Source organism: Schistocerca americana, chromosome 2 (assembly GCF_021461395.2).
Source record: "Schistocerca americana isolate TAMUIC-IGC-003095 chromosome 2, iqSchAmer2.1, whole genome shotgun sequence".
NCBI lineage: Eukaryota > Metazoa > Arthropoda > Insecta > Orthoptera > Acrididae > Schistocerca > Schistocerca americana.
The window spans coordinates 713,512,703-713,530,542 of NC_060120.1; the positions used below are offsets into that span (position 1 = coordinate 713,512,703).

Sequence of the window (17,840 nt, forward strand, 5' to 3'; positions counted from 1 at the left end):
TGCAACCCCTTATGTCCTTAGAGAAAGGAAGAATCATTCTGGGGGTGTCAGTAGTGTCAAAGGTTACCAACCTAACCATATTGCACATCACACTCCAAACTGTCATTTTCAAATGTAAAATGTGCACAAATGAATGCCTCATGGGAAGGGGTGGTTTGATTCATGCTCTTTATGACACCCCTTGAGGCCTTTGCACGTTGATTACGAGCAGCGGTGTCATCAAATTGTTTTCTTTGGCCTTCCATAAGAAAATTGCATGATTTCAATGCTAGGCACCGCAGTTCTGACCTTTGTCGCAGAAGCATAAGATGTAGGTAAGGGGGGGTTAGATTACCTTCCCATAGTGTGGAGCAAAACTGTGATGAAAATCTGGTGACAACGTGACAGCATTAACTCACCTTACACGTGTGTGTGTGTGTGTGTGTGGGTGTGTGTTGGTGTGTGTCACTGACAAAGGCCTTAATGGTCAAAAGCTATAATTGTGAAAATCTTTTTGTTATGCCTATCTGTGACTCAGCATCTCCTCTATATGGTGAGTAGCAACTTTCCTTCTAATAATAATGTTTTTTCATATATTACTATATAATAATAACATTTTGAGGTACTTACATCAGTATTATTATGTATTTCAGTTGCCAGTTTATAATAAGAATCTGTTGAAGCAATTCCTGAAAACATGTAATGACTAGGATAAAAACACAATGGAGCCCTGATGTAACATGTCCTCATGTCCAATGTCCTACATCTCCTAATATTTTGGTGAATTACTACAATTTTTAAAATTTTGTATTTTAGCCTTATTCTGTCCCAGAACAATGCATTAACCACCAACAAATACTTTTTATTCGCAAAATTTAAGCTCAAGACTGAGGAGAGTAAACGGAACACAAGAGCTGCAGAGCCTACGGAAATCTAATGGCTACAGTTTCCCCTTACTTTTACCCCTTTGCAGTTTCAAATAGCACGGGCATTATAGTTAACATTACTGGGTCTGATCAGTCCACTGCCCCTGCAACTACTGAAAAATGCTGCTCCCCCTGCTCAGGGGGCTACACACAGTTATTCTCCTTTGTGGTTACACATATAGTAATATTATCTGTGTCATTAAGTCATTCCACAGTGGTAAGACCCAGGGTTCATAGTTGTAAAACAACGAGTGGATCTTGGTTATAAGTGTTCTGTGTACTTAATATTTGTGACTTGCTTTGTAATAAACAGTTGTTGTAACACATGACTTACACTACAACAGTTTATTACAGTAGTAGCCACTAGCTTTACAACCACTACTACATACTATTCCAACATCAGAACCCTCACAACTTAGGCTTAAATCATGATTATTTTATGTGCACCATACTAGACAATAAAATGGCACTGACTAGGCATTGATTTTGCCAATTTTCTATTAGAAACGAAAACAAAAAATGAACTGTGTTTGCAGTGAAGTATCAAAAAGATATCATTACCATGGATTTGTGAAAAACATCTTTGAAATTATGAAACAGTTGTACAAAAAAATATACATAATACATAAATGTATAAGTACAATATCCAGATGAAGTTTCTGCATGCTAAGCGTAGCTGCTTCACATGTCTGCAACACGGTTCTGTAAATGTCTCTATAGTTCTATAGATGGATACCAGTTTCACCTGCAGCCATTTGCACTTCACAGTTGAGAGCTGTCAAAAGCACTGCCATTTGTCAGGGACTTCCTTAAGTTGACTTGACTGTAGGAGTGCCTTAGTAGTAAAGAATATATGTATTAAAACTTCAAGCACAGTGTAGCATTTTTACACTTATCTCAGTGCTTGTGACATCATATCTCTTCAACTGTGTAACAATATTATGGAAAGGATAACTGCTACTCACCATATAACAGAGATGCTGAGTCGCAGATAGGCACAACAAAAAGACTCTCACGAAATAAGCTTTTGGTCAACAAGGCTTTTGTAAAAAATAGATGACAGATGGAGACACACACACGCGCACACACACACACAAATGCAACCCCCACACACACACGACCACAGTCTCTGGCAGCTGAAGCAAGAGTCCGGCCTCAGCTATGAAAAACTGTGGTCTCGTGTGAGGGAGTTGCATGCATGCGTGCGTGCATGTTGCTGACAAAGGCCTTGTTGGCCGAAAGCTTATTTTGTGACAGTCTTTTTGTTGTGTCTATCTGCGACTCAGCATCTCTGTTATATGGTGAGTAGCAACATCCTTTTCACAATATTGTTACATTCCATCCAGCATTTTCTCTTTAACTGTGTGTCATACAATGATATATTTATGTAAGTACATTCAGCAGCATATGTGGATACTGTTAGAGAGAGATGTCATGAATAGAGTTAGTAGCAAAGAAGTAATATATATAACTGTTACACATGATGTGGCAGTTTTTCACGCACCTCAGTGTATGTGGCATCATACCCTGTGATCTACAAGTCACACACCAATATAATTTTGTAGGTAAATTTAGCGATATATGTGCATACTGTCTCCAAAATGTGTTGCTAATAGGATTAGACGTATATGCAACAAAAGCTAGACCTCTCTCTCTCTCTCTCTCTCTCTCTCTCTCTCTCTCTCTGTTCATCATCTTTCACCTCACCCCAGCTCTGCCCCCAACACAATCTACTCATCTCCTCATCTCCAGCCTAGCACTTTTTTTTTTCTTTTCACAATCCTCTGCCTCCTCCCTGCCCACCTCACCTCTCTCCCCCCCCCCCCCTTCCCACACACACACACACACCCACACCCACCACCCCCCTCTGCCTTTCCACACATACAAAATATTAAAATATAAGTGCTTATTACATAATTTACCCCTGTGTCATCATAATCACAATACAAAATTTTTCCATTTTATGAAGCAATGCAGTCACAAGGGATGAGAATACACCTATCTGTGCAGATCAGACACTACGCAGTCACAGAGGGTGTACCGTTTGTCCATAAAACCAAATTACTTGTGCTTCAAAATCTGGAGTGTTTCACTTCTAATGGCTTTCCTTGAACCTGACTTGCAGGAAATATTGTGTGAATAAGTGTAAGATCTCAGAAAACTGCAACAAGTTACCGTATTTACACGAATCTAAGCCGCACTCGAATCTAAGCCGCACCTGAGAAATTAGGCTCAAAATTAGGGGAAAAAAATTTTCCCGAATCTAAGCCACACCTGAAATTTGAGACTCGAAATTCAAGGGGAGAGAAAAGTTTTAGGCCGCACCTCTAAATAGAAACAAAGTTGGTCCATTGTAATATGAGACACAATTTAGGTCGAATGAATGACGATACAACTACAGTAGTTTGGTTAGAGACGTAAGCTTAGCAGTTAAGCTTAACCAGGTAGCCATTGCTATGTGTCTGTCCGTATTTATACAGGTACCCTTCCTTTTTCACGTACTTTGTCTGGTTTGAATTGATTGCTTATTTTTCTTTGATCTGATAAGTGCCATTCTCTTTGTTATAGGTGTTTACGTCACTCTAAGCTCAAGATGCATTACTGTACTGTGTCATGCATTGTTTGTCGCATTCTGATAATGAGTGTTTACGGCCTGTCGCCGATCGCGGCATGGCTTGCTTTTGTGAATGCTACCGCTGCGTGAAGAGAGAGGGGGGGGGGGGGGGGGGGGGGGGGAAACTGCTATTTGTTGTTACTTACACTGCTGCTTTCTTTGATAATGATCAACAAGAACCAAATAATAGACTGCGTATGATAGAAGATGTTCTGAACGAGAGTTTAGCGAAAATTTTTCTCCGTTTGAAAATTTTTTCAGACGCCTCTTTAGTACATTACATTCTGCACAGATATTAGAGTCAACTTAGATTTAAAAATCTAGTCAATTGCCGTGTTTCATTTCTGACTGTATCACTATTAGGCATAAGAATAATATGAATATAAACATGACATGATATGTATATTCTTCCGCGTTTGCTGTTGTCTCACTCTAGTTTCGTAGTTTATTAGGCAGACAGAATTTAAATGAGATAGCAGCAAACACGAAAGAATACATGGCAAAATGTTTATATTTGTATTATTCTTATGGTGAAGAGAATACTGCATGTGATTCACAATTCACAAAAGTTCCTATTAGCAACCATTCTCTTCTCACAGGTAGGAAAAAATTCAGAACGTAGAGTTGGCCATATTGACACAAACATCCCTAACAGTCTTGCCAGTCAGATTTTCGTAGTACATTAACACGCTGCAACATTCGAAGATGAACAATACGGAATTTGTATTTACTTCGATGGATAATGTATGAAAATGCAGTGGTCGAAACTCGGGGCTGAGGAAAAAAAAGCTAGTCTTCCACCTTTTTTTTTTAAATTTATTTACCGCAGAGGTTTTGGCGCCAGTATTTATCTTTGTGCCTGCAAAGCATGCCTGTGTAGCGCTACATATATTCGACAGCAGAAGTTAGTTGTGGCGGCACCTACCAACATTTCTCAGAACTTCCACTTATTTTGCACTCGATTCTAAGCTGCAGGTGGTTTTTTGGATTACAAAAACCGGAAAAAAAGTGCAGCTTAGATTCGAGTAAATACGGTATTCCTGTTCCACAACACTAATGTGCTGAAAGATGAAACACTATCAGTTTTCCAATCTAAGTTTTATCATAGCCATATGTTATGTTTATCTTTGTAACATACAGAAAATCTAACACATAGAAAACTTGTTAAACAAATCTGGACAACTGCATTACAAATATCACCTCATTTTTTAGTAGAATATAATCATCAGGTTTGATTCCTGTGTTCCATTGCTGATACTGTATAAGTTCCTTTGTAGACTGAAGCTGGTGATTTAATGATGCTACTTCAAGAGCTAGATGTTCTCCTTTTAACTGTAACTCATCACGGCTTCTTAGTGCATCTTTTAGTGAATCTGACAATTTCTGCACAATATTATCCCTCTGTTCCAATGCAGCCTTGAACTCAAGCATCTGAAAAATATACAACAAATGCATATCTAAACCAGGAAACAGGAACTCTCTCATTAGTATGACACAATGACACACAAACTGTGAATAAGCATTTCTTTTTAAAAATAATAAAGTCTTTAACGTAAGAAAATATATACTACAGTATATTTCAATTGTGAAATTACTTCATAAACAAACCCATGGCACACTTTAGTTACAGATTAGCAAGAGATAAATCATAGTTGCTGACAGGAGGGAAGTAAATGCTATAAAATAAACTCCCATCTCCAAAGTTTACAGGCACTGGTAACACTCCAAACTGCATGGTAGAATGGCTGTCGGGCCAGACCTTATTGTAAGGTGAATGTATAAATGTCTACAGCAATGTTTTGCCCTCAGAAAACAATGCTGAGTGTCAATTTGATACTCCCAAATTAAGCCTGTGAAGAATTTATTGACTTGACACCAAATACTGATACTCCTTTTCCTGGGTTAGGCAAATTATGGCAGGTATTTCAGCTTGCTCCAGTTTAACACATTACCACTGAGATCACTGTAGATGAAGACATTATTGACATAATACTAAAATACAAAATGAATGTGACAGAAGGAGCAATTAGCAATCTCACAACTCTTCTTGTAAAAATAAAAAATATTTTTGTGTATTAAAAATGTTGCTGATTATCCAGACTGGATTTCATGGCACAGAGAATTTGAGTATTTGATATCACTGAATCAGTGAAAGACTGACCATGGAGGATTATTGTACCTCTGATGGTGCAGTTTTTGTAACTATTTTGACACACTTACATTTTATGTTCTCTCTCAAATTCTCATTCACCACTTCCTATAAAGATGATAAGCTCAATGAGCTTGACTACTGGGAAATTTTAGTCTTTCTATTTTTTGAATGAGACTAGCTTCACTCTTATGTAAAGTGAGAAATTTTACGAACATCATCAGATACATTCCTGAGAAAGTCAAGTATCTAATTTGTGGGACAGATGAGAAAGGATGTTTTGCTTGCAGTTTTTAGTCTGAAGATTGGTATGATATTGTTCTCAGTGTTAGTCTTGTACAAGTCTCTTCGTTTCTGCATAACTACCACACTGTTCATCCATTTGAAACAGCCAAGGAGGATACAACTCTTAATGTTTCTTAAAATATGTCACTAGAAACCAAATTCTTTCTCCTTGTAACTGTGCACTGCGTCATTCTTTTTCTGTTAACTTACAATACTAAACAATTGCCAAATTTAAAGATTGGATAATTGCTATGCTTTGACACTAGAAACGTGTGGTAGTGTCGTCGGTGGCTGTGGCAATCGTGGCAGTGGAGGTGGTAGAGGGGATCATTCCTTAGAAAATTTGGAATAGAATCACAACATATAAATAAATACAGATGAAGCTTGCTTCTCTCTCTCTCTCTCTCTCTCTCTCTCTCTCTCTCTCTCTCTCTCTCTCTCTCGGCTCTCAGTGCTGTCATCTGACTGGAGAAGTTTCCTCAATCATGTAGAGGTGGGGCTGGGATGACATAATAAAAAAATGATACAGAAAGGAGAAAGGGAATGAAAGCCTGATATGTCGACAAAAGAGTAGGAATGTAATGAAGGAAAATGGGGGAGGGAAGTGGGGACTGGGACAGTGGAAGATTAAGTTCCAAAGGCATACACAAAGGTGGAGAGAATTCAAATGTTATTGCTCGTGAAGCAGCTGCTAAAGTCAGTCACAATGTATTACTCATAATGCTTAGGAACATAGTTACTAACTGGTCTTTTCCCATAGCTTGTTAGTGTAGAAAAAACTGCCCTTCAACATTGCAAAACTGATCATGACTTTAACTGCAGTTCCTTCTTGTATCACTAAAGCCCTTCCCAAAACCTCTCTATGGAATCTGTCTCCCTAGTTATATCCATCAAATCCTTGACACCCGCATTCTACATGATTTGTGAAATTTTTTAATCCCAGCCACACACAACATCCAACTGTGGCTTGATAGAGTAGAAATTCTTTCAGTAATGACCAACAACTTCAACTTACTGTCTGCAGTCTCTATCCCCCAAATTGCCCTTACACAAAGCTACTTGCTGGTTCACCTTTCATATTCCTTCCCCTCTCCACTTTAAGGTCCCCCTCCAACTCATTTAGCTGCCCTACTCAAGAGTGCTACTTGGCCCAGTCAGATGGCAGTCTCAGGTGACAATAGTGGCACAAGGTCCACTATTCACTGCCTCCTCAATTACGTAAACAGTGATCTACTCTTTTCTACGCATTTTCTTACGTCTTGGATTTAAAACTGTGAACTGTACCTTCTTATGGTATTCCTCCACTTGGATATGATTTTCAGTTTCTCCATACTCAGAACATGTTTTGCACATATCTTCTGTTGGCTGGGATTCATTCTGTGAATCAAGCTGAAGTCGGACTGCTTCTAGTGCTGCATCTTTACCTGAAAGATGAAAACAACAAATGTGGAGACATTATTCATGTTTGAATAAAATCAAATCTGCATGTATATGTGTGATCCCCAGGCTTTTTGCCTAACTCAATCATCAGAATTTCTACGCAACATATATAACACATTTTACAGATGAGCTGTATGTGTTCAGACAACAACAAAGCTAACCACGCACACTACAAATGTTGGTCAGCGTTTGCCACTTCACTTTCCACACTTACTACAAAGCATGTAACTGTATAGCTCGTATGTGTAATTTAAATGTTAGATCACAAGCAGTAATAGTCAGCTAAAAGGCTATTTTTGTAGGGAAAAGATTCAACAAAGATTGTGAGAAACAACAATTCAGGTTGTTCGTTAGAGCATAATTCTGCACTCATTGTCATAGTCACTTATGAAAAGTGTAAAGTTATAAACCAGGTTTATTGTAGCAGGGACTGAAATAATTGTTCACCAGGCTACGAGCTCATCTCTTTGCTATGGTGCTTACGACAGTGAAATTTCATTACGGCAGCATACTCACATTGTCACACTTTAGAAAACAAAGAGAACAAGAAAGAAAGAAAGAAAGAAAGAGAAAGAGAGAACATAGAGAGATAAACATTTGCAGTTCCTGTTTCTCATTGTAAGTAGAACTGATGATGATGATGAGGGCCAAGGATATTAAAATAAACTTCCATTCTGTCAACCAGATTCGGAACATTTTCATCCACTAAAAGCAAATTGTCATAAATTTTTGACTACACTGGTGTCCAAAATTAAAGCAACAAAAGGAAATTTTGCAAGGTTGTGTTTATTTTGCCACAAAGCAGTACAAACAGGTGATTGTAAAGTAGAAACAGTGTAAAGACTACAGAGTGTTATCAACTGCAACATGCATAATAGGAGACAAAAATTTTCTTCATTTTTGTTCATCTTAACGGATTTGCACACACATTCTGACAACTGGTTAATATGCTCAGTATGGGATGTTACCACCTATGGCACCAATACAGGCCTGACAACAATGGGACATGCTGTAAAGGATGTCATCCAGCTCATGTTGAGGAAATAGTGCCCATTCTTCCTGCAGAGCTGCTCGCGAGACTTGGAGAGTGGTTGGTTGATGCTGACATGATGCAACCCATCTCCCTAATTCATCTCAGACATGCTCTATGGGATTCAAATTGGAGAGTAACCAGGCAACGCTATGCATGCAGTATCCTCTGTTTCCAAAAAAACATCAACGACGCATGCTCTATGAGGTCGAGCATTATCGTCCTTCAATATGAAGTCTGTCCCCACAGCACCTTGCAACAATAGTGCATGAGATCCCCAAGATCTCCTCACGATACCTGACAGCAGTTAAATCTTGCTGATTCACCCATACAATTGCAGGAAGAGGTGTTCGAATGGTCAACATAACCCCTGCCCACACCATTATGGATCCTCCTCAGTATTGGTCTCTTTCCACAATGTTTGGGTCCCGAAATCGTGTTCCACATGCCCTCCAGATGTGAATCCATCAAGAATCGCTCTCCAGACCAAACGGGACTCATTTGTGAAAAGAACAATCGACCATCCAGGTAGCATGCTGACTGCTCCTCTCTAGACGTTTTCTTCTGTGAAGACATGCCAGAGGTAAACAGACTGCAGGTCTCCAACAATAAAAGCTACTCTTCTGAAGCCTTCTGTACACCGTTTGCCTCAATGCAACACGTCCAGGAGATGCTGTGAGGTCAGATGCCAGTTGCAGTGCAGTATTAAGGTGGTTCCATCATGCAGTTCCAGCCAAATAATGGTCCACTCTTTCTTATGTCACACATGGTCTGCCTTGTCCTGGTCTCTGGGAAACAGTTCCAGTCTCTTTAAACTGTTACCTCTTCTGGGAAAGAACAGAACAATTCACATTAAGCCACTGGGCCACATCAGTTTGTGAATCTTCTGCTTCCATTCTTTCTGTGGCCCTCCACACCAGAGAGTCTGTAGGCATCTTCTCTGTGTCACACTGCACTGTCTGTGACTGTACACAGCGATTGTGGGAGTGGGACTACCCTGCAAACAATACCCTGCTTGATAGGTGCCCTGACATCATTGCTGGCGCAGTTGTCTGTTGATAGGAATGCCATCTTCCGTGCAGAACACTATCGTAACAACATCTGTTGACAGTCTGAATGATTATATTGTGAATTAGACACAGGACAGGGAAATAGTAGTTTGTTGCTTTAATTTTGGATACCAGAGTATTTATGTAGTTGTTGCACCTTAAAACAATTTTATGAGGACGTACACGGTGATGTGAAAACAGATCACTTGTCAGTTAAAGTTACTTCAAAGACCTTGTGGCAAGAAGAGCTTTGGAGAGTTATGTCAGTAACAAAATAAAATCTGATGACTGGGCATTCACCAACATTAATGCACTATGAGTGCAAAACTACAATCAGAATCAGGCTCTGACAGCCAGTAGTAAATGCATGTGGTTACAAACTTGGTGCAAGCCTTGCGGCCTGCCTGTTATTTTCACTGTTTGTTTATCCAAGCAGCTTCCCATCTGATCTGATGAAGCTGGTTAGGCTCCGTTCCAGGATTTTCTGCTACAGAAAAATCACAGGTGGGCACTGGGAATCAAACCTAGAACATTTGCATCAGCAGCTAGCAGCATTAACCATTGGACTGTGGAAGATTGCAGGGAATAGTGTGTTGGAACACATAGCCCCATGACATTTGACATTTTCTCCTTCCACAGAATTAAGTAATTGGTGATGATAGCTGGTCCTCATCACAGAAAGTCAGATTTGCCCTCAGTACATGTCAGTAATAAAATTTTTTACACTTCATTACCACAGAAAAATCTACTCAGAGGTATCTTGGGTTCAGTGATGCACTCAGGCAGACTCCCTCAAATTTATTACAAAAGAAAGAACTTAGAGCTGACCATACCACAAATGGTGCACATTGCATGTTGGAAATACATTACACTGAATTTTATGTGAAAAGTAAATAGGGATATTTAATGAACAACTGAACAATGTGTCAAGATAAAAAGACAATTGGTACAACAGTTTGGAGTCAACTGAAACATACGGTATCAGGGCTTAGATTTAACTTGTGATATTACGATATAGTGTTGTGTGACATCATGGCTGGGTGGCGACTTTGAAGAAGGTTTTTGGTAATATATGGAGGTGCACTCTAGTGTGGACTTTTAATGTTTTTATAATAATTTGTCATGTTTTATCTTTTTTTAGTCATTAGTTGCAGCTGAAGTTAGAAAGTGAAGAGTACTTTGTTTTATGGTTTGGAATTGTTAGTAGTTGCTCTGGAAATGATATGACCAGCATCATTAAGTTTTTGCAGCTCTATGGTGTGCTAGCTGAATATATGCATTGCTATAAATATGGCAAGTGCACAAAGCTGACAAAAGTTGCTGCCAGATTTTGTTTATTCTTGTTTATTTTGAAAGACTATATGATGATCTTATTTGTGTCAATTTTAGTGTTATTTGCTTTTTTTTTTAAGTTGCTGGGTGAGTCGTTTTCGGAGGACAGGTGGTGGTTTAGGGAGAGTGGGTGGATTTTTTTAGTTTCTTAGAGTTTTGTTTGTTAATGAATGGTGGCTTTTTGACTAAACTGAAGTATTAGTCTGGACCAGAGGTGAGACAGCAATGCTAACTGGAGACTTCAATAACATCTCTTGCAAAATATTTAGAAACTAGTGCCACAAACCGAAGAATGTAGCATATCTTTCAGTAAATGTGCAAATTAGCACAGAAGAAATGTGGATGTGGTGACACGGTAATTCATAGCATAGTCAGAGGTCTGGATTAAACTGGAATGTTATAGTTTGGTTGCGAGTTAGCAAATGCAAAAAATGTGAATCGAAAATAACTGGCTACGGTACAGACGGATTTGTAATACAGACTGAGGTCTAGATTAATTTGCAATTTGGACTGATATAGTTTGGTTGCGATTTTATGAAGCCAATGAACATAAATGCAAGAAAGCTGACTATTATAACAGCCAGATCTACAGTGAGGTGACAAAAGTCTTGAGACAGTGATATGCACATATACAGATGGTAGTAGTATTGCATATGCAAGGTATAAAAGGGCAGTGCATCTGTGGAGTTGTCATTTGTAGTCACGTGAAAAGGTTTCTGACACAATTATGGCCACACAATGGGAATTGACGGACTTCGAATGCAGACTTGTACTTGGAGCTAGATGCACGAGACATTCCATTTTGGAAATTCAATATTCTTAGATCAATGGTATACCAAAAAAACTGAATTTTAGACATTACCTCTAACCACAGACAGCCCAGTGGCTGACAGCCTTCAGTTAACGACCGAGAGTGCAGTGCCATTTGCGTAGAGTCGTCAGTGCTAACAAACAAGCAACACTGCGTGACGTTACCTTAGAAATCAATTCGGGACGTATGAAAAATGTAACCATTAGATGGGTATGGTTAAATTTGGTATTAATGGATTATGGCAGCAGACAACCAATGCAAGTGCCTTTGCTAATAGCACGACATCACCTGCAATGCCTCTCCTGGGCTTGTGACCATATCAGTTGGACCCTAGACGACTGAAAAACTGTTGTCTGGTCACGCGAATCCTGATTTCAGTTGGTAAGAGCTGATGGCAAGGCTGGAGTGTGGCAAGACCTATAAAGACATGTTAACAAAGCACTGTGGAGGCTGGTGGTGGCTCCATAATGGTGTGGGTTGTGTTCACATGGACCTGAACCAATCACTGACTAGAAATGGTTATGCACAGCTACTTGGACATCATTTGTAGCCATTCATGGACTTCATTTTCCCAAACAATGAGAGAATTTTTTGTGGATGACAATGCACCATGTCAATGGGCCACAACTGTTCACGACTAGTTTGAAGAATATTTTGAACAATCTGAGTGAATGATTTGGCCATCCAGATTGCCTGACATGAACTGCAATGAACATTTATGGGACATAATTGAGAGGTCAGTTTGTGCAGAATATCCTCCACCAGCAACACTTAATGGATGGCTATAGATATAGCATGGTTCAATATTTCTGCAGGGGACTTCCAATCACTTGCTGAGTCCACCACACCACAAGTTGCTGCACTATGCCGGGAAAACGGAGGTCTGGCAGGATATTAGGAAGTATCCAATGTCTTTTGTCACCTCAATTTACAGTATAGCCTGAAGTCCAGGTTAGATTGCAATATTACAGTTGGACAGCAGGATGTCAAAGCTGACTAACATGAATGGGAAAAGACTGGTGTGGTACGGATTGATTTGCTGGGTAGCCTGAGGTCTGGGTTAGGTACGAACATGACAGCTCGGTCATGCTCTCACAGCTATCACTCTTAAAGAGACTGTTTCAAACCCTTGCTGGAGTGTTTTTAGAATATTCCTATTTCTATGATAGTTGTTAGACAAGCAGCTAACACTACAGTTTGCATTTACACAACAATCCGTTTTATGTTGCAGCATTCTGCACAATAGTTCCCTGTGCTGCTGCATATTTTCAGCTGCTTGTGTGATGGCATATCAACAGCTACATTCTCATCTTTTCTAATTAGTCAATGCTACCCACTAACACCTACTATACAATTTTTGTGTGTTTCTCTTAAAACATAATTTTCAGTGCACTGTATGGAAATTTAAATGATTTATATTAGTAGATGTACTTATTATCTACATTTCAGTATGGTACTTATGATTCTGACAAACGGCAATCTCTTTTAACTGGCTTCAGATGCATTCATTAGTTTTACCTTTTTCTGCTAAATCAGACTTTTTTGTAAGGTGGGTTTTGGTTGGATAGTAATATTTTTAAGAAGTATTTTTATTTGGTGTAGTGTCTTGTGATTTAGTTGCATATGTAAGTTACTGTTAATGAAAATTACATATGGACTAGAGTTTTGTTTTCTTTGGTTTGGCAATTAATGGTGTTTACTTATGGTTTGTGGGTATCAGGGAGTTTGTTCTAGCTATGTAGGACAAGTGAAATTTTCAATGCCAGTTTTGACTATGAACTTTGATTTCTTGGAATAGTTAACTTTGTTCTAGCTATATAAACCCAGTGAAGCAGTTTTTGCAGTGAGTTTTGGTTTCTAGGCAAATTTATGTACCAGAATGCAGTGAGGTTTGGTTTTTTGATTACTGATTTTTTGATACTATTTTTTGTAGATTTATACATTCACTGGTATCATAAAATTCAATGTACCTACATAGGTTACTGGAAGATAATGATAATGAATTGTGTTCCCCCACCCCAGAATGAAGACTGTTGAGTGACCTCTACACGATCCAGTTTTGTTTATGCCCATGTGGGAGGGTTTCCGAAGGGTGAGGCCAGGCAGAATTGTTTTCATGCTTTGGCTGCTATTCTTTACAAGACTAGAGTGGTCTTGAGGAAGCTACTACTGGACCTCAACATCATGGCTGCTGGAACTTGTCCATGTAGTGAGTGGATGATTTTCTTGATGAGCCTGATCTGTTCTCTCCATGTTAGCAGATACTTCATGGTGAGTTAATAATTTTACAAGTGGTGTAGATTTCAGACAACCTGAAAGAAGCCTACATGTTTTGTTTATTATCTAGTACATTATGATTGCATGGGTGGATTTATAGCAAACTGTGCACGCATAATCTGCAGCACTGTAACATGTTGCTCGTGCTGTCGTTCTTAGGATTTATGTTCACGAGCCCCACATACTACCAGTGATCTTACGAAGGATATTACTTCTGGCTCCCACCTTCATTCCTGTATTCTCGAAATGCTGTTTGCGAGTCAGTGTGTGATCCAAGAGTTACTTCCATACATTTTCGATGTGTCGTATTTACTAAATGTATCTGTTGGCATGTGATATCAAGTTTGTAATGTGCTTGTTTGTGCTTAATATAAAATAAATACAGTAATGTTTTAGTTGGCTTTGGATGAGGTTGGCTGTTAGAGTAATAGGCACTCAACTCCCTCATGCATCTGTCTTTTCAGAGCCAAAACTGACCACCATCTCAATCAAGAGGTTAACTTTCAGACCTACAGCACATTACAGTGTACAAAACTTTAAAACTCAATAAAGTGATCCCAAACTGAGAAAAATTAGTGTAACTTGTACAGATCACCCTCTCCCCCCAACTCTCCAAATATTAATATGTTTATTGAATGTTGTGGCATCTTTGAGACCAAATTCTGATTTTGAAACCATTAATGGACCCAAAACTACCTAAAATTTTGAATTCACAAGACCTCCAAAAACAAATAACCAAGATCTCCTATTTTGTAGTGGTCAAAGGATTTCATTTTCTATTTCTAAAATACTTGTGTCTAAAAGGATTCAAGATAATTGACAAACAGCATTTTCATCTCTGTTTCTTTGGTTCTGGAATATCTGGCTGGTAAGTTTTATCTGTTTCCAAAACTTAAAGAACACCTTCAAGGACTTCACTTTGATAGTGATGAAGTGGTGTAAGCAAAGGTGAAGTTATGGCTCCATTAAGAAAGGCCAATATTCTACTGTCACGGTATTAACAAACTGGTCCCTCATTGGGAGAAACTTGTTCCTCTTACCAGGGTGACTGTTAAGATATAATATACAGACATGAAGAACCAAGATGTAGAATGTTAATTAACATTTGTTTTATTTTACAAGTTTTATGAGTTTTCACATGAGAAATTTGGAGGCATTACTTTTCAGTACACCCTGGAACAAAACAAGCAAACAATGCAACAAAGCCTAAAGAAATACATATTGGAAGCAACCTTCATCTGTTTCATTCATTCACAGCATTCCCCAGATTTCAAAAAGAAAAACATTTGCAGCTGAGGAATTAACAGGGAGGTAGTATTGAGAAACGATATTAATTATTAAGTATTGTTAATCTGCTATAAACTACTTGTAGTTTTTTGACTAAATTTAATATTGTGCAATTATTAGGAAACCTATTACTTAAAAAACTGCTTCTTTCAAGATTATTTTAAATAGCTGCCGTATATTTCATTTTGCTAGATGAGTATCCATTTGGCAACATTGATATTTATCATGGAAAAAGAGCTACCTACATTTGTAACAACAGAGGTCTGTTTACAAAAACATACCTAATTTCATGTAGATGACAGTTATGTTCAATTTTTTAATGTACATAATCCACTGAAAAGGATGACTAATGTAAGATTTGATTTGAATTTTCTTTTGAATTTATAGGTTTGTCAGTTTCTTTCTTTCAGTCTTCCTTCCTTTCAGACAGGAACTGATTAAAGACCTGTGCACCACAACATACAATCCCACCCTGACGCAAGTCTAGACAGACATTACTTTTATACCTTGCATTTTGTTTGTGTAAATGTCACTGGAACTGGTTGCTGTTATTAGCATTACATACTGCGAAGGACTAACCCTGTGTGGAAATGAGTAAAAATTGAAAGCTCTTACAAGATCGATTTGCAAGATCTGCAGCTATCTACTTCACAAAATATTCTTACTGTTTGCTTTTGCGGAATGAATAATTTATTTAATTTACCTCACTAACCAAAAAGTAATTCAATAGATAACATGTAATGAAAGTATGTGCAATGGAAGATACTTTAACAGTGAAACACTTCAAACTGTGTTCCTTAATCAATTTATTACTGTTTTATCAACAAAGCCCAAAGGAATGTTGCACATAGTGTTTCATTTATTTTATGGCTATAATGTCTGTTCATGGTGCAAGTACAGGTGATTCTGACTTGTTTGAAACTATGTAATACAAGTTTCTAAGGGAATAAGACTTACACCAGGCTGTTATAGCCTGAATGGCTACACACACACACATATTCACAGAAGCAAGTACACCTCATGCACACATGACCACAACCACTGGCGGCTCTGACCGGAATAAGCTCTGAGTCAACTGATCGTCACGATTCCTTAAGTGACGTCCAATCATGTAAGTACAAAATTTATTTCTGTTAAAAACACCATCTCAGCCAGAAGAATTACAAATTTTCTTATGTTGCTAAAATGTGGAAATTTCCTTAGCAGTTTTAGTGTTTATCCCAATGGTTCTCTCTAGCATAAACAGTGTTTCTACAGAAATTCAATTCATCAGTATTTAGTAGTTTATTTTACATGGACTGTTTGAAATCTTTGAATTTGGCAACTAAAAATATCAGTGTGTCATCGTTTTTCTCCACCAGTTACTATCTGGGTAATCAGTTTGGTCTATCTCATTGATTTTCCTTTTTCTCTGATTTAACAAAGCTCCACGTCAGGCATGGACACACACTGCTCATATGTGGATCTGATACACAAGCTTACTTGAACTCATGAGCCACTTCGTCATGTGACGCAACAGCAGTGCTTCTAGCGCCTAAAGTCAAACTATAGCATTTTTGATGTCAATGTTTATGGGTTAATGCACCACTATGAATTGCACCCTTTTCCTGAGGTGGCATGACAACAAATTATGTCTCCAAACACATGGTTTTGAGAGTATGTTCATTTTATGATCACCCCATCATCAGATGTTTAGTTTTATTTGCGCGTCATCAACACTGTATCTTTACTGATGCCACATTACAACAGCTGTTTTCGAAATGTCCAATCCAAAATTCTGCGATGCTGTTCGTACAGAAACCATGTTCACAACATGTAAATAAATGTAAACATCTGAAGATAGGTTCAAGGCATCTCCTTCAGAAACAATGTTCACAACACATAGATAAATGTAAACATCTGAAGATGGGTTCAAGTCTTGAAATGTCATCCAGGGAGTAAACGCCTATGAAAGCAACTGGTTGCAACTAATTCATTACACATTACCTCCAATTTCAACAGTTGCAGTGTTCTAATATGTTCATAACGGTAAATAATTATTTACTACTGTTAATATGAGAAAGATGTTCGAAAAACAAAATACGGTGTTGAGGTAGGCAATCCCACTCAACAAACAGTTAGGAGTAATTTTTGGATTTGTCCCATGGGCCAGATTGAAATCAGAAAATATCGTTCTTGTGAAACACAACTAGCTCTTTATACTCATGAAGTAATGAGTGCTACTGACAGGGGGACAGGGGATATCAAATTGAATCTATATTTTTACATTTCGAGAAGGCTTTTGACACTGTTCCTCACAAGCACCTTCTAACTAAACTGCATGCCTACGGAACACTGCCGCAGTTGTGCGAATGCATTCGTGATTTCCTGTCAAAAAGGCCACAGTTCGTAGTAACAGATGTTCCTGATTTACATTAACAACATAGGAGACAATCTCAGTAGCTGTCTTTGATTGTTTGCACATGATGCTGTCATTTACTGTGTTGTAAAGTCATCAGATGACCAAAACAAATTGCAAAATGATTTAGATAAGATACCTGTATGGAGAAAAAAGTGGCAATTGACCCTAATTAAAGAAAATTGTGAAGTTATTCACATGAGTGCTGAAAGAAATCCAATAAATTTCTATTACATGATAAGTCACACAAATCTGAAGGCTGT

The 17,840-nt window shown here is 38.3% G+C and overlaps 1 protein-coding gene across 1 annotated transcript in view; it reads right to left on the reverse strand.

Annotated features, from left to right (window-relative positions):
- The window catches only part of LOC124593751 (A-kinase anchor protein 9-like), a 505,072-nt gene that overhangs the window by 409,495 nt on the left and 77,737 nt on the right, over positions 1-17,840 (reverse strand). The window contains exons 4-5 of the mRNA XM_047132086.1: positions 7,238-7,377; positions 4,720-4,950 (exon numbers count right to left, since the gene is read on the reverse strand). Coding sequence (XP_046988042.1) covers positions 4,720-4,950; positions 7,238-7,377 — 371 coding nt within the window. The remainder of the gene's footprint in view (positions 1-4,719; positions 4,951-7,237; positions 7,378-17,840) is intronic.